The sequence below is a fragment of the Hyperolius riggenbachi genome, chromosome 1 (assembly GCF_040937935.1).
Source record: "Hyperolius riggenbachi isolate aHypRig1 chromosome 1, aHypRig1.pri, whole genome shotgun sequence".
In the NCBI taxonomy this organism is placed as follows: domain Eukaryota; kingdom Metazoa; phylum Chordata; class Amphibia; order Anura; family Hyperoliidae; genus Hyperolius; species Hyperolius riggenbachi.
The window spans coordinates 84,965,722-84,990,969 of record NC_090646.1 but is presented as its reverse complement, the minus strand read 5'-3'; the positions used below and the strand labels follow the sequence as shown (position 1 = coordinate 84,990,969).

At 43.7% G+C, this 25,248-nt stretch overlaps 1 protein-coding gene across 1 annotated transcript in view; it reads right to left on the bottom strand.

Moving 5' to 3' along the window:
• Positions 1–25,248, bottom strand: part of POLN (DNA polymerase nu) — a 149,343-nt gene that overhangs the window by 36,087 nt on the left and 88,008 nt on the right. Inside the window, exons 18-20 of the mRNA XM_068276030.1 lie at positions 23,983–24,040; positions 17,311–17,388; positions 8,269–8,383 (exon numbers count right to left, since the gene is read on the bottom strand). Coding sequence (XP_068132131.1) covers positions 8,269–8,383; positions 17,311–17,388; positions 23,983–24,040 — 251 coding nt within the window. The remainder of the gene's footprint in view (positions 1–8,268; positions 8,384–17,310; positions 17,389–23,982; positions 24,041–25,248) is intronic.

Sequence of the window (25,248 nt, the reverse complement as noted above, 5' to 3'; positions counted from 1 at the left end):
ATCGTTGGGTGTATGGGCCCCTTAAGTAATAGACCATTAGCAGCACAGATATTGTTTCCAGTACAGAGTTAAGAAGCTTCAGTTATCTATGCAAAAGAGCTTTTCTGAGCTCCATGACCAATTTGGTTGCTGCTTTCTGGAGCATTTATACATCAAAGAGACAGATTTACTGTAGATAACATTTTTACTCCTGGGAAGTTGAAAGGGTCATTAGCTCTGCTTGTGTTATAGTTTAAAATACAGAGTGTGACTTGTAATTGCAAATATGAGAGAATTATGCAATGTCATAAAAAAGCTATATATCAAAAAATTAAAATTTTCTTTGCTACATTCAAGTAATTATCAGTGTAGTACGTACAAATCATTACATCAAAAGTTTTAGGTTTTTTCACTTCAGTGTCACTTTAAAGAGACTCTGTTACAAAATTTTCAGCCTTATTTCTTCTATCCTATAAGTTCCTATACCTGTTCTAATGTGGTCTGTCTTACTGCAGCCTTTCCTAGTCGCACAGTGGCTGTATTATCTCTGTTATATAATCTAATCTTCTTTCCTCTGACGGCTGTCAGGCTCAGGAACTCAGGCTGGAATGTGCTGCTCTGCTTGTGATAGGATAGAAGCTATACACACCCTCTCCACGCCCCCTGCAGGCTCTGTGTGAGTCACAGACTGAGCTCCTCTCAGCCTATCACAAGCTGGTTAGCAGCCATGTCTTATGTTTGTAAACACTGCCTAAAACTGTCAATTACAAGCCAGGATTGCAGCAGAGAGTGGCAGAAACAGCACAGAGGGGCCCAGGAGAACATAATGAATAGAATGGTATGCTTTTTATTGTAACAATTTTAGAGTACAGATTCTCTTTAACCATTTGCGGACCGCGGTGATAGAGATCTACGCCCTGTTTTGATGGGCTCCTGGCTGGCAGGGCGTAGATCTCTATCACCGGCGCCGCCGCTCCCCGCCGCGATCGTGCGCACCGAGCCGGCTGCACTTAGCTGTCTTATGACAGCTAAGGCTTCCGGGTATCGGCAGGAGCCGTCACTGATTGGCTCCCTGCCGTGTGATCGCTGTGAGCCAATCACAGCGATCACCCTCCGAAAGGCAACATAGTTGCCGTTCCGCCTCCCTCTCCGCCTCCCTCTCCCTGTCACTGTGGATCTTGTGTGACAGGGAGAGACGCACAGCCTGCAGCCGTGACAGGCTGTGCGATTTTAGTGTAAAAAATCCAGATCTCCCCCCCATGTATCCCTTGATCCCCTCCCAACCACCTATATATAGAAATATATATATATATATATATATATATATATATATTTTACTGGATTGTGATTTTAACCACTTGACGACCGCCCCTACCTAGGGGCGGCGGCAAAGTGGAGCCCGCAACGACCGCAATACGCCGATCGGCGGCGGCTCGTTGCGGACTAGCTGGCCGGGGATCGCACGCTGGATGTGCCCACCCGCGACGTCAACCCTCCAGCCAATTAGCAGCGGCGGCGGGTTGTTAACCCCCGATCTGCCGCATGTAAAGCGGATAATACGCTTTGTAATGTATACAAAGCGTATTATACAGGCTGCCTCCTGCCCTGGTGGTCCCAGTGATTGAGGGACCACCAGGGCAGGTTGCAGCCCTCCTAGTAAGTACCCAAGCACACTGATCCTGCCCCCTGATCGCCCACTGCACCCATCAGACCCCCCCTGCCCACCCCTCAGACACCTGTTTGCACCCAATCACCCCCCTAATCACCCATTAATCACTCCCTGTCACTATCTCAACACTATTTTTTAGATTAGGTCCTAAACTGCCCCCTGGGGGCTCCTGAACACCCCCCCCCCCACCACACCCTCAGATCCTCCCTAGACCCTCCCCCCCGTGTACTGTATACATCTATTCTTCCCTATAATCACCCACTGATCACCTGTCAATCACCCATCAATCACCCCCTGTCACCACCTGTCACTGCCACCCATCAGATCAGACCCTAACCTGCCTTTTGTGGGCACCTGATCACCCACCCACACCCTCAGATTGCGTGCCTGACCCACCCTCAGATCACCTCCGAAAGTGCATTGTTTACATCTGTTCTCCCCTCTAATCATCTACTGATCACCCATCAATCACCCCGTCACCACCTGTCACTGCTACCCATCAGATCAGACACTAATCTGCCCCTTGCGGGCACCCAATCACCCGCCCACACCAGCCCCCCAGACCCCCTCTGATCAACTCGCCAGTGCATTGCTTGCATATATTCTCCTCTTTAATCACCTACTGATCACCTATCAACCACCCTGTCACCCCGTCACTGCTAGCCATCAGATCAGGCCCTAATATGCCTCCTGCGGGCTTCTGATCACCCGGCCAAACCCTCACCCGCCCCACCGCAGTGACAGAAATTTTTTTTCTGATCACTGCTGGTACGACTTAATTGCCATGTCCAGGTCACGATTTGAAAACATTCCTGCACTTCAGTGCCAATACAACCTGTCATCTAAGAAGCCACCCTGCTTATGACCGGTTCCACAAAATTCGGCCCCTCATAGACCACCTGTCATCAAAATTTGCAGATGCTTATACCCCTGAACAGTCATTTTGAGGCATTAGGTTTCCAGACTACTCCTCGTGGTTTTGGGCCCCTAAAATGCCAGGGCAGTATAGGAACCCCACAAGTGACCCCATTTTAGAAAGAAGACACCCCAAGGTATTCCGTTAGGTGTATGACGAGTTCATAGAAGATTTTATTTTTTGTCAAAAGTTAGCGGAAATTGATTTGTATTGTTTTTTTTCACAAAGTGTCATTTTCCACTAACTTGTGACAAAATAAAATCTTCTATGAACTCACCATACACCTAACGGAATACCTTGGGGTGTCTTCTTTCTAAAATGGGGTCACTTGTGGGGTTTCTATACTGCCCTGGAATTTTAGGGGCCCTAAACCGTGAGGAGTAGTCTAGAAACCAAATGCCTCGAAATAACCTGTGAATAGGACGTTGGGCCCCTTAGCGCACCTAGGCTGCAAAAAAGTGTCACACATGTGATATCGCCGTACTCAGGAAAAGTAGTATAATGTGTTTTGGGGTGTATTTTTACACATACCCATGCTGGGTGGGAGAAATATCTCTGTAAAGGGACAATTGTGTGTAAAAAAATCAAAACATTTTAATTTACAGAGATATTTCTCCCACCCAGCATGGGTATGTGTATAAATACACCCCAAAACACATTATACTACTTCTCCTGAGTACGGCGATACCACATGTGTGACACTTTTTTGCAACCTAGGTGCGCTAAGAGGCCCAGCGTCCTATAAGTACCTTTAGAATTTTACAGGTCATTTTGAGGCATTTGGTTTCTAGACTACTCCTCACGGTTTAGGGCCCCTAAAATGCCAGGGCATTATAGGAACCCCACAAGTGACCCCATTTTAGAAAGAAGACACCCCAAGGTATTCAATTAGGTGTATGGGGAATTCATAGAAGATTTTATTTTTTGTCACAAGTTAGTGGAAAATGACACTTTGTGAAAAAACAATAAAAATCAATTTCCGCTAACTTGTGAAAAAAAAAATGAAATCTTCTATGAACTCCCCATACTACTAACGGAATACCTTGGGGTGTCTTCTTTCTAAAATGGGGTCACTTGTAGGGTTCCTATACTGTCCTGGCATTTTAGGGGCCCTAAACCGTGAGGAGTAGTCTAGAAAATAAATGCCTCAAAATGACCTGTGAAATCCTAAAGGTACTCATAGGACTTTGGGCCCCTTAGCGCAGTTAGGGTGCAAAAAAGTGTCACACATGTGGTATCGCAGTACTCAGGAGAAGTAGTATAATGTGTTTTGGGGTGTATTTTTACACATACCCACGCTGGGTAGGAGAAATATCTCTGTAAATGGACAATTGTGTGTAAAAAAATCAAAAGAAATCTCATTTACAGAGATATTTCTCCCACCCATCATGGGTATGTGTAAAAATACACCCCAAAACACATTATACTATTTCTCCTGAGTAAGGCGATACCACATGTGTGACAATTTTTTTGCAGCCTAGGTGCGCTAAGGGGCCCAAAGTCCTATGAGCATCTTTAGGCTTTACAGGGGTGCTTACAATTTAGCACCCCCCAAAATGCCAGGACAGTAAACACACCCCACAAATGACCCCATTCAGAGAGGGGCATGGTGAGTCCGTGGCAGATTTCATTTTTTTTGTCACCAGTTAGCAGAAATGGAAACTTTTTTTTATTTATTTTTTTTGTCACAAAGTGTCATTTTCCGCTAACTTGTGACAAAAGATAAAATCTTCTATGAACTCACCATGCCTCTTAGTGAATACTTTGGGGTGTCTTCTTTCCAAAATGGGGTCATTTGGGGGGTATTTATACTATCCTGGAATTCTAGCACCTCATGAAACCTGACAGGTGCTCAGAAATGAGAGAGATGCTTCAAAATGGGAAAATTCAATTTTTGCACCATAGTTTGTAAACGCTATAACTTTTACCCAAACCAATAAATATACACTGAATGGGTTTTTTTTTATCAAAAACATGTTTGTCCACATTTTTCGCGCTGCATGTATACAGAAATTTTACTTTATTTGAAAAATGTCAGCACAGAAAGTTAAAAAAATCATTTTTTTGCCAAAATTCATGTCTTTTTTGATGAATATAATAAAAAGTAAAAATCGCAGCAGCAATCAATTAGCACCAAAAGAAAGCTGTATTAGTGACAAGAAAAGGAGGTAAAATTCATTTAGATGGTAGCTTGTATGACTGAGCAATAAACCATTAAAGCTGCAGTGGTCTGAATGGAAAAAAGGCTCTGGTCCTTAAGGGGTGAAAAGACTGCGGTCCTTAAGTGGTTAAAGAGTAACTGTAACAACATACAGTAGAATGCAGTAAATTATTCAGGAAACACACCTTTACTTTGAAAAAAATCTGTAACAAAAAAAGTTCCCCTGGGGGGTACTCACCTCGGGTGGGTAGAGTCTCCGGATCCTATAGAGGCTTTCCCCGTCCTCCTGTGTCCCACTGCGGCGGCGATAAAGTTCACAGAACAGCGGGCATGTAACTATTGACCTTCCCGGCTTCAGCGCAGGTGCAGTATCGGCTCTCCGCTCGGAGATAGGCGGAAAAAGGCGATCTCTGTCGGTCTGCTCTACTGCGCAGGTGTAGTAGAGCGGACCCGACAGAGATCGGTTATTTCCACCTATTTCCGAGCGGAAAGCCGCAACAGCTGGAGCCAGAAAAGGTAAATATTGCACAGCCTGACAAATTTTCGGCTGTGCGTTCCGTGGGCTGCAGCAAGACTGTCGTGGGACAGAGGACGGGGGATGTCTCGATAGGGTCCAGAGGCTTCCCCCTACCGAGGTGAGTACCCCCCAGGGGAACTTTTTTTTTTTGTTACAGAGTCTCTTTAACCACTTACCAGCCGCTGCTACACATATCTATGCCCTTGAAAACTTCACTGTCCACCAGGAGCGTAAATATGCGTACCTGTTTGTTTATCTCACGATTGCGAGCACGCTCCCGTTCATTTCTATCGCCATCCCGCCAGTCCGTGATCAGTGAATGGGAATGTGCTAATCCACGCAGACCGGCGTAAGTCAGAGAGATGAGTGGAAGGAGCAGGGCTTTCATGACTCCCACTGCGCCGCTACATTGTATTACATGGTTGGGGGGAGGGGGAATGGGATAGTGACAAGCACTATCTCTAGCAATAGGGTACAGCTTTGGCAGTGCAGGGAGGGGAAGATAGAGCCCCCCCCCCCCCCCCCCCCCCATCCTAGCTCAGTATAAGTGGAGAAATTTAGATTGGCTTGAATATAAGTCGACCCTCTATGCTTTTATATTGTGAGTCAGTCCTAAATTTCTCGACTTATACTCGATGATATACGGTAACATAAAATTTGTATCAGTTTAAAACTATTACGGTAGGTCCGGTTAAAACTGATCTGTGTAAAAACTAAAAACTGATCCCATAGGCTACAAGTTAAGCCAGAAACAAAATCTGTTACGAATTGTGCATCAGATTGATGGTTTCTTGGCTGCCAACAAAAATTGTATGCCCTTGATATGTGAATTTTTGTATTTATAGTTTTATGACTATTGATTTTATTGACTAATGAATTTAGTGTAAAAATATTGTACACTGGATTTATATTGGTACGTTTTATAGGTGACCATTGTCAGTATAATCTTTTAGAATTTGCATTCCTTGTTGCTAGTTTTACATAACTCATCCTGTCCATTTGTATATTGTTGCAATGACAGGCCTGCTTGAGTGCACTGTCTAACAGTGTATGGCAGGCATTGGCACGTATTGTAACTACGGTACCTGCAAAGGTTTTGTATGTAATTTGCTATTAGCCAGGGCTGTGACTGCCTCTGACTCCCGGTAGCCAGCAGAGGAGATTGGTGTTAACCAATCTGCGACCGCCTAGGGTGTAAGCCTGTGGTCCTCAAGGAGTTAAAGGAGACATTGGTCATAGGAGCATGCACTGGTTCAAACCCTGTCAGAATTTTGAGAAAACTTAATATCTTAATAAAAAGGACCTGAACTCTTGCACAGGACAGAAGGAAAACATAGAGAAATGTATGTATTTAAAGAGTTTAGCCTGTCAAATCCCCCCTCATATGTGATTTATAACAACTTGTAATTTGATCTTGCAGCTGTGTCAGCTGACTGCCATGGCAAACACAGAATGTTAACAATATATCTGCTTACATGAAAGCAGGAAGTAGACACACTGCATATTTATGGCAGGATCTGTAAAAACAAACGGCAACTCTAAGTGTAAACCGTTTAATATAGAGTTTTCATAGTAAAAACAGCTTAAAAAAAGCATAGAAAAAAAACTTACATACGGGGCCCATGCAATGGGAACCCCGAGAAAGTTGCACGCGTGTATGGGTCAGCAGTAAAGGACAGTATGAAGGTGCCGCCCATCTCCTGTCCTGACCCATCAACGCGTGCAACTTTCTCGGGGTTCCCATTGCATGGGCCCCGTATGTAAGGTTTTTTTCTATGCTTTTTTTAAGCTGTTTTTACTATGAAAACTCTATATTAAACGGTTTACACTTAAGGTGGCCATACACTGGTCGATTTGCCATTAGATTCGACCAACAGATAGATCCCTCTCTGATCGAATCTGATCAGAGAGAGATCGTATGGCTGCCTTTACAGCAAACAGATTGTGAACCGATTTCAGCCTGAAACCGTTCACAATCTGTTGTGGTGGTGGTGCTGCTGCTGCCCCCGCATACATTACCTGCTCCGCCGGCGCGACTCCAGTCCCCCGGTCACCGCTGCTCTGTCTGCGCTCTGGTCTCCAGGTCCGGCATGCCTCACTTCTTCTAGCCCGGCAGGAAGTTTAAACAGTAGAGGGCGCTCTACTGTTTAAACTTCCTGCCGGGCTAGAAGAAGTGAGGCATGCCGGACCTGGAGACTAGAGCGCAGACAGAGCAGCGGTGACCGGGAGACTGGAGTTGCGCCGGCGGAGCAGGTAATGTATGCCGGCTCTATTGCGTCGGTCGTCGGGCACTCGAACGCCGCTAGCGATGCGCTCTTTACCCGCGGGCGATCGACGGTTATTTTCCGCACGGCGCGATCAACGGGATCGGACGAAATGGATCGAAATTCGCCGTGTAGCGTGAACATTTGGCAGCAGATTCGATCCCAGTGATCGAATCTGCTGTCGAAACGGGCGCAAATCGGGCCAGTGTATGGCCAGCTTAAGAGTTGCCGTTTGTTTGTTTTTTATGATGTTTACTGATATCCATTCGTGAGATGAATCATTGCTGAATTGGTGGATCCTGGACAGACTGTTGCTTCCTGATGTCCTACCAAATCGTTGATACAACCTTATAATGTGGGTTGTCACCAGCTGGTAAGACTCTTTGTTTTTTTTGGGTATCCAATGATGGCAGAGCTGTGCCGTGACCCCCATACTTATTGTGGTGGAGATTAACCCGCTCTTATTCTTTGTTGAAGACTCGTCTTTTATTTTTGGACTCTGCGCTGATCATATATAATTTACCTGTTTGTGAACTCTGGACATTGTTCTTCTCTCAGCAGCGGCCACTTTGTTTCCTTGGCGCTGATACACATATGCAAACTAGTTTTTATCCCCTGACTTCAAGTATACAGAGGACAGGGATACGTTCTCCATCTGGGAGAAATAAAACACCTGACAGAGGTTCTAATCTTCTCCATTCTGCACAAAACTTACAAAAGTTCTGATCAGCCACGTAAAAGTACAGGAGGTGTTGCACTTACCACTGAGAGGCCAGATTTGTAAATATGTCAGTTTCCTCAGCTTCATGGAACAATTTTAGGAGCTCTGAGTCAGAAGAAAAGTGAGCAAGCAAACGCAGTTCTATCTGAGAAAAATCTGAGGAGACATAAATCTATTATCAATGCAAAAACACTAAAACAATTTTGTACTACAAAACAATAAAAATGCAAATAACAAATATGTAGAATTTGGATGCAGAGCTGTAGTCTATGCCTTACAGTCTGAACAGTAGGGATGAGGTAATCAAGGCAGCTGCAGAAGCAACACCCACAAAGTCTGCAAGCTGACTCACTGAACTCTTTGCATGCGCTCATGATAAAAGTGATAAAAGTTTTAAGACAGGATATTTAGCTGAACAAGCCATTTCAAGCATAAAGCAAATACTTTAATTACTAAGCTATTAGATAATTTAATCAGGTTTGTACGTGGAGATGGGCTTCAAATTGTGAAAAAAAATTAAACTTATACAACACCCATTTGTAATGGTAGAAATGTTGTATCTAAAGTGGCATTTCCCTTAAAGTAAACCTGAGATGTAAAAAATAAAAAAAATTATACATACCTGGGGCTTCCTCCAGCCCCCTTCAGGATGATGGGTCCCTCGCCATCCTCCTCCGCCACCTGGATCCTCTGCTATGGGTCCCAAGTTATTCAGCCAGTAGGGGGGAAGTGGTGCGCATGTGCAGCTACTACACAGATGCAGAACGCTCCCGGCCGGACTGCCCATGTGCGGACTGGCTCCGACTGGCTGAATTACCGGGACTCACAGCAGAAGATCCAGGCGGCGAGTGACCGATTTGCCTGAAGGGGCAGGAGGAAGCCCCAGGTATGTATAATTGTTTTCATTTCAGGTACACTTTAAAAAAAACTGGAAATCCCATCTCCTGGGGATAGCTGAGTGTTGGGGCACATAAAGGACCCCAGTCTTACCCTGATATTTAAGTGCAGAGTGCAACCGCAGCAGAAATGGAACATGACCACAAAATACAGTGACATGGGTGACACTGCATTTTATGCACAGATTTAAGTCCAGTAGGAGCACTAGGTAATATATGATCAAGAATGTTAAGGAGCCCATTAACGGTATGATCGAGCGTCCGATCAATCAGATTGGGTGCCAATAATGGGGACTATTAATGACGAATGATCATTCTATCGATCGGTCAATCAGAATTTCTGAAAGATTTTTTTTAAGCTGATCATATTGCTTATCATTTTCTCCTACGTTGGTGGGCTTGAAAGATTGTTTCCAATTGATCATAACGATTGGATCAGAGCGTCAATTGCTCAGGAAAACGGACAGATCATTAATGGGCACCTTGGGATACAACCATTGCAACACATAACCCCATATATTATATACAGTAAATTCTTGTTTAGAACCCTCATTACTGGTCATGGTGTATAGATGGAGCAGAGGTTTAAGCTAGAGAGATCACAGGGGGTTACAAGAGCTATAGGGAACCAGCAGGTAATCTAACTTGTTAGCATCAGCACACAACTCTTAAACAACACCTGAGGCGAAAATAAACTTATGAAAGAAACGATTGTATCTATCTTCCTTCTCCAAAAAATATTATTTTTTAACATACTCCAGTTTTATTTTATGTTTAAATATACAGTGGTTTGCAAAAGTATTTGGCCCCCTTGAAGTTTTCCACATTTTGTCACATTACTGCCACAAACATGAATCAATTTTATTGGAATTCCACGTGAAAGACCAATACACAGTGGTGTACACGTGAGAAGTGGATCGAAAATCATACATGATTCCAAACATTTTTTACAAATCAATAACTGCAAAGTGGGGTGTGTGTAATTATTCTATACTTTGTAGAACCACCTTTTGCTGCAATTACAGCTTCCAGTCTTTTAGGGTATGTCTCTACCAGCTTTGCACATTTAGACACTGAAATCCTTCCCCATTCTTGTTTGCAAAACAGCTCCAGCTCAGTCAGATTAGATGGACAGCGTTTGTAAGCAGCAGTTTTCAGATCTTGCCACAGATTCTCTATTGGATTTAGATCTGGACTTTGACTGGGCCATTGTAACCAATGGATATGTTTTGTTTTAAACCATTCATTTGTTGCCCTGGCTTTATGTTTAGGGTTGTTGTCCTGCTGGAAGGTGAACCTCCGCCCCAGTCTCAAGTCTTTTGCAGACTCCAAGAGGTTTTCTTCCAAGATTGCCCTGTATTTGGCTCCATCCATCTTCCCATCAACTCTGACCAGCTTCCCTGGCCCTGCTGAAGAGAAGCACCCCCAGAGCATGATGCTGCCACCACCATATTTGACAGTGGGAATGGTGTGTTCTGAGTGATGTGCAGTGTGTTTTCCGCCACATACAGCGTTTTGCATTTTGGCCAAAAAGTTTCATTTTGGTCTCATCTGACCAGAGCACCTTCTTCCATATGTTTTCTGTGTCCCCCACATGGCTTGTGGCAAACTGCAAACAGGACTTCTTATGAATTTCTGTTAACAATGGCTTTCTTCTTGCCACTCTTCCATAAAGGCCAACTTTGTGCAGTGCACGACTTATAGTTGTCCTATGGACAGATTCCCCCACCTGAGCTGTAGATCTTTGCAGCTCGTGCAGAGTCACCATGGGCCTCTTGACTGCATTTCTGATCAGCGCTCTCCTTGTTCGGCCTGTGAGTTTAGGTGGACGGCCTTGTCTTGGTAGGTTTACAGTTGTGCCATACTCCTTCCATTTCTGAATGATCGCTTAAACAGTGCTCTTTGGGATGTTCAAGGCTTTGGAAATCTTTTTGGAGCCTAAGCCTGCTTTACATTTCTTAATAACTTTATCCCTGACCTGTCTGGTGTGTTCTTTGGACTTCATGGTGTTGTTGCTCCCAATATTCCCTTAGACAACCTCTGAGGCTGTCACAGAGCAGCTGTATTTGTACTGCATTATATTACACACAGGTGCACTCTATTTAGTCATTAGCACTCATCAGGCAATGTCTATGGGCAACTGACTGTACTCAGACCAAAGGGGGCTGAATAATTACGCACACCCCACTTTGCAGTTATTGATTTGTTAAAAATGTTTGGAATCATGTATGTACACCCCTTTGTATTGGTCTTTCATATTGAATTCCAATAAAATTGATTCATGTTTGTGGCAGTAATGTGACAAAATGTGGAAAACTTCAAGGGGGTCGAATACTTTTGCAATCCACAGTACTTTTCAAGTTTTTACTGTTTTATTGTTTTTGCCCAATGACACATTGATTGAAGTATCCCAGAGCTAAAATATATGAACTATTGACTCTTTTATCTCTTTCCTGCTCTCAGAAGCCATTTTCTGCTAGGAAAGTGTTTTATAGTTGGAATTTCTTATCAGTGAGGGTCACACTGTAGTCACTTCCTGTCTGAGTGAGAACTGAGTCAGTCACTTACATACTCTGCCTCTTTCAGGCAGAGAAAGAAAAAAAGGAAAACAGCATAGTTATCTCATCATGTCACATGTCACTTCGGGTATCTTTTAAAGGATACCCAAGGTGTGTGTGTGTGTGTGTGTGTGTGTGTAGATTAGATGTACTTACCTGGAGCTTCTTCCAGGCCCTAGCAGGTCTCTCGCTGTAGTTCCACTGCACTCTAGGGGGTGCCACTGTCCCACAGCTGTGGTCACAGGCTAATATGCATATGCGTGCACGTCTCTCTTGATCTTGCTCCCATAAGGAGCATTCTGCGCTTGCGCAGTTTGCAAATACTTAAACTGTGGTTGCTCCGACCAGAGGAGCACTACTGAGAAAGGCAAGCCGATATGCCCATACATGCGCAGTAGCCCGTGACCACAGCTGTGGTCGAGATCATTCAGACAGGACAGCATCACTTTGGAGAGCAGCGGAACTACAGCGAGGGGTCTGATAAATAGCTAGGTGCTGGAAGAAGTACTGTATATTTTGGGGTATAAGACGACTGGGCGTATAAGAAGACCCCCCCAAACTTTTCTAGTTAAAATATAGAGTTTGGGATATACTCGCCATATAAGACTACCCCTCTTCCAACGTGCACCAAATACAAATTAAAAAACAAACAAACATACACTGGTGCTATGTATGAACAGATACTGGTGCTATACTGTATGTGGTACCCAGTATGTAAGTATACATGCGATTCACTGGTTGGATTGGTCAGCTCTCCCTGTCTCCCTGTTTATCAGAGCGGTATGGAAGAATAGATCGCACTGTGCCCATAAAACGCACCTCTTTCACCCTTCTGACCCACCCTTATATCCTATTTACCTCCTCCGACTCTCAGATCTCGCACATGTGCGCCTGCGCCGCTTTAATACAGTCCTCAGCAGCGAGATCTGAGAAGCGGTAACAGGATAGGGCGTATCACCCGGCATCAATTACACCCGGTGTATAAGACGACCCCTGACTCTTCAGAAGATTTTCAAGGGTTGAAAAGTAGTCTTATATGCCAAAATATACAGTAAGGCCCGGTTCACATTAGCGTTCCAAGTCCGGCTTCCCCGGACCCGGAACGCTCCGTACACAGCGGATGGTGAATGGATACATTGTTAATCAATGTATCCATTCACACTCATGTGCCATCCGGATCTGGATCCGATACGGGAACGCAGGTCCGGGACGATCCTGCTTTTTTTCCAACATGTGCTATTTTTCAGTCCGTCCCGGTGCGGCTGCGGACCCGGGCCGGATCCTGGCCCTTCGCATGCGGCCATGCTGCGCAATGAGAAACGGATGTTTCTCATCACACTGGCAATAGGACGGGATGCTTCCAGCACCGGTCCTATGTCACTTGGGGGGCCTGGACTACACGACGGTATCCCCCATGCTGGAGGTGCCTTTCTGGCACTGCAAAGTATCTATTCCGGCTACTTTATTGTAGCCGGAACTGATACATTCCGGATCCGCAACTTGTGCCACCTTGTGGCCACCGCAGAGACCCGTACTGTCTCTTTGCGGCCCCCGGACACTTGCAGACTCGAACTGCAAGTGTGAACGGGGCGTAAGTAAATCTAATCCCCCCTCCCCCACCTCAGATATCCTTTAATGAGCATGGCCTTATGTACAGTCATTCATGCTGAGAAACCAAGGAGAATTACTTTTCATCTTATTGACCTTTTCCAAAATAAGAAATGGAAATAATCAAATGTGCATATTGACATGACCTTATCTGGGAGAAAATGAAGCGGTTTTATTATTTTTGTTTTCCTGAACTTGACCACGGGGATATTAATGAGACACCAATGTTTTTCTGCTGCCAGGCAGTTACAGCAGATCTATAAATACCTGCATTGCTGCAGACCTGTAGCCAGTATTAGGCTGGTTTCAATAGTGGGACGTTAAAGCCCGACGTTACAGCAGCCAGTAACACAGCCTAACTCACAGCACTGTAAAATCAATTGTGCTGTTCACAGTGCCCACGTTGCGTTACATAGTAACACAGCATGTGCTGCATGCTGTACGTTATACTGGGCTAAGCAGCGTTAGACTGTTTGCACGGTGCTCAGTAATGTTGGAGGAGGAGGTCTCCCCTCCTCCTCTTCGGCCAGCCACATGGCTAATTAATATTCACTGCACTGTAGAGACTTGTGGTAGGACTGTAGTGTTGTCCGGATCATGAACGAATCGTTCATTTGATCCGGATCTTTTTTGTGAGTCGAATCATCCGGATCATCACAATGAAAGATTCGGTTCACAGTGGATGTCTGTCTGGAAGAAACAGGAACATACAGAATGTACAGTGCAGGGAAAGTCCTGTCCTGCTAGTCATGTCACCCAGTCTGCCTCCCTAGTAAAATGATTCAAATGATTCGGTTCAAAGATCCTGATCTTTTCAATGATCCGATTCAAATGATCCGAATCCTTAAAAAGTACCGGACTTCCTATCACTAACCTGGAGCAGCTGCTTTGAGAGCTGTATAACGCAGCTCAATCTGACATCCAACTTCAACACCACCATACGTTACGTTAGGGGCACTTTATGCGATCATAACGTCCCCTAAAACGCAACGTCTTGGTGTGAAAGTAGCCTTAAAGTGACACTTAAGTGGAAAAAAAAATCATGATATATAAATATAATATAATAATACATATAATAAACTGTATATGTAGTATGGATAAGGAATAATAAAACTCTTTCCAACCCAAGTTGTGGAGCTCAGAGTAGTTTTTTTGCATAGATAACAACTGAAGTTTATTAAAGGAAACCTGAGATCAGTAATAAGAAAGATTTTATAATTACCCAGGGCTTCCTCCACCACTGCTGCGTCCCTCGCCGTCCTCCCGGGTGGCTTTGATCAGCCACAATCAGCCCTGGAATCTGGTTCTCTTCTGCACATGCGCAGATGTCGGCGCATGCACAGTAGAGCCCGACTGACGCGACTAAGCCAGTTACTGTTGGCTGATTGCGTCTGAATGGAGTAACCAGGGTGGATGGCGAGGGATGCAGCGGTGCTCATGAGGCTGGAGGAAGCTCCGGGTATGTATAAAATTTTTCTTATTACTGATCTCAGGTACACTTTCACTCTGCCTGTACTGGTAACAATATGATACTCTTTTCTTTGCTACTAATGTTCTATTTCTTAGCTGTACTAGACATACAATTCATTATAAGTTTACTTTATTATGATTTAAAAAATAGATTTTATTTCTGAAATCTTGAATTTTTAATTTGGGTCCACTTTAAGTAGCTAGAGCTGGTTCTGACTAAAGGGAGGTTGCGTCAGTGGAAAGAACATGGGTAAATAACCTCATTTATACTCTTAGCAGGACTCTTCATAGAAAGGAAAGGGAGGGAGGCACTCTGGGAGGGGATTGGGCCGCCTTTCCACCATCAGGTGCCTGTAGGCACGTGCCTATAGTGCCTTATGGTAAATCTGGCCCTGATTCTGAGTATTTTCTTGCTTGCTGGTGGTTTAAAAGGTATTTTATTGACAACTGTTATGAAAATATATTCTAGGAGAAAACTCAGGAGAAAATGTTAATGGCATATGGGCCAAAGTGAACCAGAGATGAAGCACCCTCATGTATTTTACCATATATATCAGTGGGAACATTAGAGAAAACACTTACCCTGCTCTCTGTTTCATTCTGCACTGCACAGCCTGCCTGTTATCAGCCCTGATAAAATCCCTGACTGAGCATTCAGTCTGGCTTTGCTCAGGAATCATTACAGCTGAGTCTGTCTTCTCTGATGTCTTTTCAAGCCCAAGCCTGCCCCCTTCTGGCTCTGCTATAATGACTCAGCTATAATGATTCCTGAGCAAAGCCAGACTAAATGCTCAGTCGGGGATTTTATCAGGGATGATATCAAGCAGGCTGAGCATTGAAAAATGAAACAGAGAGCAGGGTAGGTGTTTTCTCTAATGTTCCCACTGATATATATGGTAAAATACATAAGGGTGCTTCCTCTCTGGATCACTTTAAGGGCAAAAATGTGTCGCTAGGTGGAACCTACCTCGGGAGAGGGAAGTCTCTGGATCCTAATGAGGCTTCCCCTGTTATCCAGTGGTGGGACCCCAGAACGTCCGCTTGTCAACACTGCACGCAATAGCCGAGCCTGATCAGGCCCACTCTAATGTACAGAGCACAGTCTCAGCTGTAGCTGATTATTGAGTGAAAAAATGTTTTTCCACACTACCAACTTTTTAGTCATATACAATCTTTATTTACAGAATTGCTTCAATCTTAAAAACAAGTGTGTGGTACCTCAGACAACTTCCTCCAAACTTTCAATCAATCGAAGAATTAGATCCGTTTTGTCAAATAAAATAAAAAAATAAAAACAATGTTGCCACCTTAGGTGCTTAAACCTTGATTTTTTTAAACAATACAACTTAATTGAACTACAAAGCATACAATACCACAAGGAAACACTATACAATTGCAGTTGTACAGTGTAATAAGAAAATGACACAATCTATTTAGAGGGCTCAAACCTTGATTACCACCATTTAAAGCGCACATAGAGGTGATCAATAGCAGCAAAGCATCAATAAGAAGCTTATACTACGGTGAAGGAAGGCGCCCATAGGGGCCCTGATGTGTTAGCAACCTTTACATCTGCTATACCATACTTTCTAAACTTGTTCTGTGTATTTAAAACACATAATTTACTCTAGATATGTCAAAATAAACTTAAACTGATATACACACAAAAATGCAAAAAAAGAGAATATTTTTTCATTTTACATTTCACAACCATGTAGATCAGGGCTGCCCAATAGGTCGATCGCGATCTACCGGTAGATCGCGACCGCCTGATTGGTATCCCATTTAATTTTGTGGCCAGCAGCTGTAGAACGCGGCCGCTTGGCCGCGTCCTATCAGATTCTGCTGCTGGCCGCTGATTTGTTCAGGAGAGGAGAGAGGCGCGGCTGAGAGGCCAGGGCGGCAGTGTCATGGCTGGGGGCGGCACTGGCAACACTTCCGCCTCCTCTCACGCTGGCCATTGGAGCGCTCCCTCAGCAGCCTGTGTGATGAAGGCTGCATGCACGAGGTGTCATGGCTGCGCGCACGAGGTGTCATGGCTGCCCGCATCGCTGCTGCACATGGCCTGTACGGGGAGGCCTGTACGGGGAGATGACAAGCCTCCACAGTTGAAGGGAGGTAAGTGATTACATGTGCCCGCCCTATACCTAACTAACCTGTACTGAAGGCACATATTTAGCTAACCTGTACTGAGGGGGACTTATACCTAGCTAACCTGTACTGAGGGGGACCTATACCTAGCTAACCTGTACTGAGGGGGACCTATACCTGAGGGGGGGGGGTTGGTGCATTTAAAACGTCGGTAGATCTCCTGGCCTCGGCGAATTTTAAAGTAGCTCGCGAGCCGAAAAAGTGTGGGCACCCCTGATGTAGATACTAGAAAAGATGCAGTAAGCAGGCAGAGGTCTCCCTCTGGTGGTCACCTGTATATTATGTTGGAATGTTAATTAGCACCATACAGTATGTACTATCAAATGACTTGGATTGTATTCTAAAGCACAGTGGTGACAGAGAAAAATTCCAGAATGGTGTAAATTGTAAAACAACTCACCTGCAGCCAGGAAAGTGTGTCTGGCAGCAGATATAAACACAGATCTTGGGTTTACAGTTATAATTTCCTTGTCTTTGCCTGTTAAAATAACACAGTAACATTAACAATTCAGATCACAGTACAATAATACAAATCTATTTGTTTCATTGATTTTGGTCATAATGACACAATCGCAAAACCTGCTTTAGAGGACCTTAAAGTTACATTACAACTTAACCTATAAAGTAATATTACAGGTGAAACTCAAAAAATTAGAATATTGTGCTAAAGTCCATTTATTTCAGCATTTCAACTTAAAGGACACCCGAGGTGAAAATAAATGAATTAAATAAACAATTGTATCTATTTTCCTTGTCCTAAAAATTACTATTTAAGATATTTCACAGTTTTATTTTATGTGTGAATCTACTTTTTAAGTTTTAACTGTTTTATGTTTTTTGCTCAATGACACATTCATTGAAGTATGCCAGATAGAAAATCTATGAACTATTGATCCTTTTTATCTCTTTCCTGCTCTCAGAAGCCATTTTCTGCTAGGAAAGTGTTTTATAGTTGGAATTTATTATCAGTAAGGGTCACACTGTAGTCACTTCCTTTCTGAGTCAGGACTGAGTCATCCACTTACATGCCACTTACATACCTGATACATATCTAATATTTAACTCTTTCATGCAGAGAAAGAAAAAAAAAGGAACACAGCATAGTTATTTGTGTGCTAGGAACTGTACTAGGGTATCCTTTAAAAGGTAATATATGAAACAGGAGCCCTTTGCAGGTGTTTTGGATGAATTAGCTGAATAGAGTCTGACACTCTGAGCCTAGAATACTGAACATTTTCACAATATTCTAATGGTCTGAGGTGTTGATTTTGGGAGTTTTATAAGCTGTAAGCCATCATCATCACAATTATAACAAATAAAGGCTTGAAATATCTTACTTTGCATGTAATGAGTCCATTTCATATATTAGTTTCACTTTTTTCAGTTGAATTACTGAAATAAATGAACTTTTGCACGATATTCTAATTTTTCGAGTTTCACCTGAATACTCAAATCTCCTCTATGGTGTAAAGCATTAAACACAGCATAAAATTAACATGTAAAACAATCTGTTTTTCAAGATAATGAAAGGGTTAAAACTCAAAGCTTTTTAACTAATTTTGCTGCTAATTGATTAACTTGCTCTTGCTTTTACTGTAAAGAGATAATACATCAATGGTCACTAAATGATAGGAGGATTGCCACTTAAAATATTAAGAACCTCTAACGTATTTCCTACAAAAGAAGAGATAGATCTTAAGAAGGGTCTCAATTTAAAGTCCAAATATTAAGCCAAATGTTCAGTCAAAGAGCCAATGGCAGATGCTATAGGCAGGGGCGTAGCTAGAAATCACTGGGCCCAACTGCAAAACATTGGATGCCCCACCCACCCCAAGTATAGATTCCCCCAGTATAGCCAGGCATAGATGGCCCCAGTATAGCCAGGTAGAGGTGCCCCCAGTATAGCCAGGCATAGATGCCCTCCGTATAGACAGGCATAAGTGCTCCCAGTATAGCCAGGCATAGATGACCCCAGTATAGACAGGTGTAGGTGCCCCCAGTATAGCCAGGCATAGGTGCCCCCAGTATAGCCAGGCATAGGTGCCCCTAGTATAGCCAGGCATATGTGCCCCCAGTTTAGCCAGGTAGAGGTGCCCTCAGTATAGCCAGGCATAGATGCCCCCCGTATAGACAGGCATAGGTGCTCCCAGTATAGACAAGTATAGGTGCCCCCAGTATAGCCAGGCATAGATGCCCCCAGTATAGACAGGTAGAGGTGCCCCCAGAATAGACGGGTATAGGTGCTCCCAGTATAAACAGGTATAGGTGCCAACAGTATAGCCAGATATAGGTGCCCTCAGTATAGCTAGGTATAGGTGCCCTAGTATAGGTAGCCAGGATCGCAGCACATGAGGGGGAACAATGGCGACACGTATCCTTTCTTCGCGTTCCCCTCTGCAATAGCGGGGAAAGGATACGCTTGGCAGGGCTGCGCTGGCATATAATTACAAGTCGAGGTACGGGACGGAGTGGCGGTGGGAGAACGGAGGCTCGGGCAGGACCGGCGCGGGACAGGACAGCTGCTGGGGGCTTGGGGAAGCCCCAGGTAAGTGAAACAATGTGTTTATTTTCTATCTACAGTTCCGCTTTAAAGCGAACTGAAGTTAGTTTTAAAACAAACTGTTTCACTTACCTGGGGCTTCTGCAAGTCCCCAGCAGCCATCCTGTCCCGCGCCAGTCCTCCACGATCCTGAGTTCTCCCGCTTCCGCTCAGTTTCGTTCCTTCACTTGTAAGTCGAGGCCTGTGCAGCCCTGCCAAGCGTATCCTTTTTACGTGTTCTCGTCTGCAATAGCGCAGTGGCCTGGCGGTGAAACCAAAAGTAGCGGGCAGTGGGAGAACGGAGGATTGTGGAGGACCGGCGCGGGACAGGACGGCTGCTGGGGGCTTGCAAAAGCCCCAGGTAAGTGCAACAGTTTGTTTTAAAACTTACTTCAGTTCCGTTTTAAGACATTCTGTATGGTAATCCGCTGTAGATAGAAGTCACAGTCAGTTCCATTCTACTCCTGAGCCAATACAAGGCCTTTTTCTCCTGTTTAGTGAGATTCTGTATGCAGTGTTCCCCAACCCTGTCCTCAAGGCCCACCAACAGTGCATGTTTTGTGGAAATCCACAGAGGTAGTTAATCAGCTCTGCTGAGACACTAATGCAAAACATGTACTGTTGGTGGGCCTTGAGGACAGGGTTGGGGAACTCTACTGTATAGCACATGAATAGTTCAAAGCTCTACAATCTTCAAGAACCTTTTAGTAACTATCTCCACAGAACCACTAGGGACCGATGGTGTATTCATGCTAGAGAGGTTACCAATATAGTGAGGTGGCAGGTGATTTAAATGGAGCCTACACACAACACTGTCCCAACCCCCTGACCACCACCACACCAGGCGAATGTCCTGGGTGCTCTAAAAGCACTTGTGCTCACCAGCATTGGGCACTATGTATTGCAGGTCCAATCCCCTTGCAATGCATCCTCCACTGTTTAGGGCCATAGGTTGTTGAAGAGAGTGGCCACATGCACCTTGCCTCTCCTCCTCCTCAGACCATACCTTATTTCAGATCACAGCTTATGTTTCGCCTCATTTTGCAAATATGCAAAGAACCTACAAGCTGCTTCATTTTTAATTCATATCCAAGCTCACCAGTGTTTTATCACATGATTGAAGCACTGCTTAGCTGTGCAGTATTACTGAACACCTGCTTTCTACAGACCTTAAGTTCATCTTTGATAAGTTATGCATAAGAAATTCTCTTCAGACATCTTGAAGTGTACCTGAAGGGAAAAAAATCTTGGAAGAGGGAAACATCTGGATCCTAAAGAGGTTTCCCCCATCCGCCTCACCAGAGTGAATCCAGTGCTGGGACCCCGAAGATCCGCTGACAAGTCCTTGTGCGCAGGCGCTCTAGTGGCTTTCCGAAGGAAGCTAGCAGGAACAGCCGAGCCCAGGCCGTCTGCGCCTGCACAGTAGCATGGACCCAATTGGGCTTTTCTGCTGGAGCCGAAAAGAAGGGCTGTTATTGCACTACTAGCAGGCAAAAGTAAATATTATTGTTGGCTTGTGCTGCAGGCTGCCAGTGCTGGATCGAGCTGGCGGAGAGAGACGTGGAAACCTCATTAGAATTAGAGATGGCCCGAACGGTTCGCTGGCGAACGGTTCCAGGCGAATTTCGGTGGTTCGCGTTCGCCCACGAACACAAACTTTATGGCGGTTCGATTCACCTCCTATACTACATCATTAGGGTCAACTTTGACCCTCTACATCACAGTCAGCAGGCACATTGTAGCCAATCAGGCTACACTCCCTCCTGGAGCCACTCCCCCCCTTATAAAAGGCAGGCAGCGTCAGGCATTAGACTCACTTGTGTGCCTGCATTAATTAGAGAAGGGAAAGCTGCTGCAGACTCTCATAGGGAAAGCTTAGTTAGGCTCTTGTAGGCTTCTTAGCTTGCTCCTTGCTGATTCTTATTGCTAAAAAGCACCCCTCAACAGCTCTTTTGAGAGCTAATATTGTCCTTGTGATCCAATTTTTTGTGTGTGTGTGTGTGTCCCACAGACAGACACTTGTGTTGCATAGACAGCCTTGGTAATTCCTACTGTGTGTCCCACTGCCAGCCAGGTCCAGCACATTCAGTGACTACCTGTGTGTGTGACAGGTGCACATTGTAATACCCATCACTGCATATACCGACCTGTTGTTCAGAGTGCACCCACCTACCTACGTGAGCGCACACAGTGTCACTGTGCCTGTTTGGTACCTGTCTATGTGTGACAGGTGCACATTATAATACCCATCACTGCATATACCTACCTGACAGTCACTGTTGTTCTATCATTGAGCTACCACAGCCAGGCGACCATATGGGCTTGAAAACCGCCACAGCCTGCACTCTAGCCATGTTGCGCACCAGTCCAGCACGGCCGTCACTACACAACCAGCTGTTTGCTGTGCGTTACACAGTGAGTTTGGTGCGTCAGTGTGAAGCAGTACTCTAACTACACTCCCTGATTGATGTATACACATGGAAGATGTTTTAAAGCACTTTAGGCCTCCAATTTAGCATTCAATGTGATTTCTGCCCTTAAAACGCTGCTTTGCGTCCAATCCGGATTTTTCCCCGGGACTTTTGGAGTGTATCCCACTCCGCCATGCCTCCCTCCAGGTGTTAGACCCCTTGAAACATCTTTTCCATCACTTTTGTGGCCAGCATAAGTGTTTCTAGTTTTCAAAGTTCGCCTCCCCATTGAAGTCTATTGCAGTTCGCGAAAGTTCGCGCGAACCAAACTTTTGCGGAAGTTCTCGAACCGAAAATCGGAGGTTCAGGCAATCCCTAATTAGAATGCAGAGGCTTCCCCCTCATGAGGTAAGTACCCTCAGGGGCACTTTTTTTCCCCTACTGCTTTACTTTAAAAGTCATCGTAATTCATTCAAAAATGTTGGATTTTTTTTCATGATCTCAAAATGTATGTACAGTATGAACTTATGTGCAATTAAATGTTAAGCCATTCATTTATGCACAAATTTAACACAAAACTTTGCTCATGTGCGTTTACAGGTATCAAATTATTTGATCAGCATGTACCTAAACATCTAAGTTAAAACATGCCTTGGCACACTGATATCTCTTAATGAATCAACCATAAAATGTCTTCTGGTGTACAATACAATACAATATTTTGAAGTTGGATAAACCCTGACAAAGATCAATAAGGACCTTCACAAACAAAGACCTAAACTATTAGGGATTGGGCGATGGGGATTGTATTAACTTTTAAATGTTTGTGTTTACATAGTAATGCGGTACTTTTATAATTCGTCACCACTCATATCACTGGCATCCACAGAACCTATGTTAATGTTAGGCACATGTCCAATGCAGTTAAGTCATAAAAAGGAAAGTATCTGGATTGGGGTTTGTCCACACCAAAAAATGTCTGTGACTGAGGACACCTGCCGACTGCGTTGTGTTTTTGAAGGCATAGGATGAGGTATGTCAATCCCACTAAAATGCAGTAGTGTTTTCAAGCATTGCAATGCAAAATATTAGAATATCTGATCTCCTTTACAACTGATTGTAGTTTGGTGGGGCCTTTTTGGTACTTTTGGAATTAGGAAAGGTCGGAAATGCCAATTTCCGATTCCACGCAAATTCCGATGACTGATTCTGCAAATTTCTAATTTTGGACTTCCGTTTTCCGATTACGATGATTTTTGTGGGGTCATTTTTTGCATTCTCTGATTGGCCAAATACTTCCGAGTTGACTCAGCATTTTCTGATTGGTCCAATGCTTCCAAGTTCTGTGATTGGGCCGATAGCACAACGAGCATTACCGTAGTAACGCGTAAACAGTGTACCCGCGGTACAGTTCAAAACACTGCACACAGCGAGGCAATGTTACCGGCCCATACTGACAACAGTAAAGTGTAAACAGTGTACCCGCGGTACGGTTCAGTTTATTTTCAATTCAGATTTATTAAAGTGGATTCGAGGTGAACTTTTACTCATTGCATAATTGTGTTCCTTTCCTATTGTTCATAGGGCATTCCTCAAGCCAAATACTTTTTTGTTTTTGTTTTAATACTCTTTAATTCCCTATAAATGAAACAAGCCACGCCCACAGGTTTTCAGAGAGCTTTGAAAGTAGCAAGGGCTCATGGGAGCTTAGTCTGGGCAGGAGGAGGGGGAGGTGTTACTAGCCCTTGATTTCAAAGGCAGAGGGGAGGAGGGAGGAGGAGGGGGGATTAGGTTTTTTTTTCACAGACTGAGTGCTCAAGATGCAGATAAGCCTACCTCTGTGTAATGTTTACAAACAACATGGCTGCTGTCAATGTATCACAGGAAGAATTATTCATATTCTATTAAAGCTGTTTGCAGCTAGATTTGCTGTGTAAACTATCTAAACTTTAGATAAGATATATGAACACGTTATAGACATAATTTACTGAATTAAGCCAAATACCCATGCACATTTCTAACACTTGTACAATATCTGAGGTGTTGTGTAAACATTTCTGCAATGCTGCGTCTTCAATACATTTCAAATATAGCTGTACAATTGAAGGTCAAACTATTTTACCTGGAACTTTTTGCTTCTTTTCAAATTGTACTGAAAGCTTTGAAACACCCTGGATGTTCTGAAATGAGGAAAAAAAATAAATGTATAGTTTATTTATATATTACAGGATGGTATTTTTTAACCACTTGAGCCCGAAGGGTTGTTTATTTTTTGCATCTGAGCAACTTTCACCTCCCATTCATTTGCCAATAACTTTATCACTACTCATCAATGAATTGGTCTACATCTTGTTTTTCCGTCACCAATTAGGCTTTCTTTGGGTGATACATTTTGCTAAGAATTATTTTATTCTATATCCATTTTAATAGGAATATTAAGAAAGAAATGGAAAAAAAAATCATTATTTCTCAGTTTTTGGCCATTATAGTTTGAAATTAATACATGCTACTGTAATTAAAACCCATGTATTTTATGTGCAAATTTGTCCCGCTTATTACACCATTTAAATTATGTCCCTATCACAATGTATCGCGACGATATTTTATTTGGAAATAAAGGTGCATTTTTTTCAATTTGCGTCCATCACCATTCACAAGCCCATAATTTAAAAAAATATATTAATATACTCCTTTGACATGCATATTTAAAAAGTTCAGACCCTTAGGTCACTATTTATGTTTTTTGTTTTTTGTATTAAAAGTATGTGGGTAATTTGTGGTGAGGGAGGTAAACAGCTAATTTGAAATGTAAAAAAATGTATTTATTTATTAAAAAATGGATGTGTGTGTAGTTTTACTATTTGGCCACAAGCTGGCCACAGTGAAAAAGTCCTGGAAGTGTGATCATACACTTCCAGGAAAAAGAGTGAAGACGGGGAACTTTTTGTAACTCAGAAAAACCGCAGCCTCTGATAAGAGGTTGTCGGTTTTTCTGCGGGGGGCTTCGATCAATAAATGGGATCTACAGTGGCTTGCAAAAGTATTCGACCCCCTTTAAGTTTTCCACATTTTGTCACATTACTGCCACAAACATGAATCAATTTTATTGGAATTTCACGTGAAAGACCAATACAAAGTGGAGTACACGTGAGAAGTGGAACGAAAATCATACATGATTCAAAACATTTTTTACAAATCAATAACTGCAAAGTGGGGTGTGTGCGTAATTATTCAGCGCCCTGAGTCAATACTTTGAAGAACCACCTTTTGCTGCAATTACAGCTGACAGTCTTTTAGGGTATGTCTCTACCAGCTTTGCACATCTGGAGACTGAAATCCTGGCCCATTCTTCTTTGCAAAACAGCTCCAACTCAGCTCCAGTCAGATT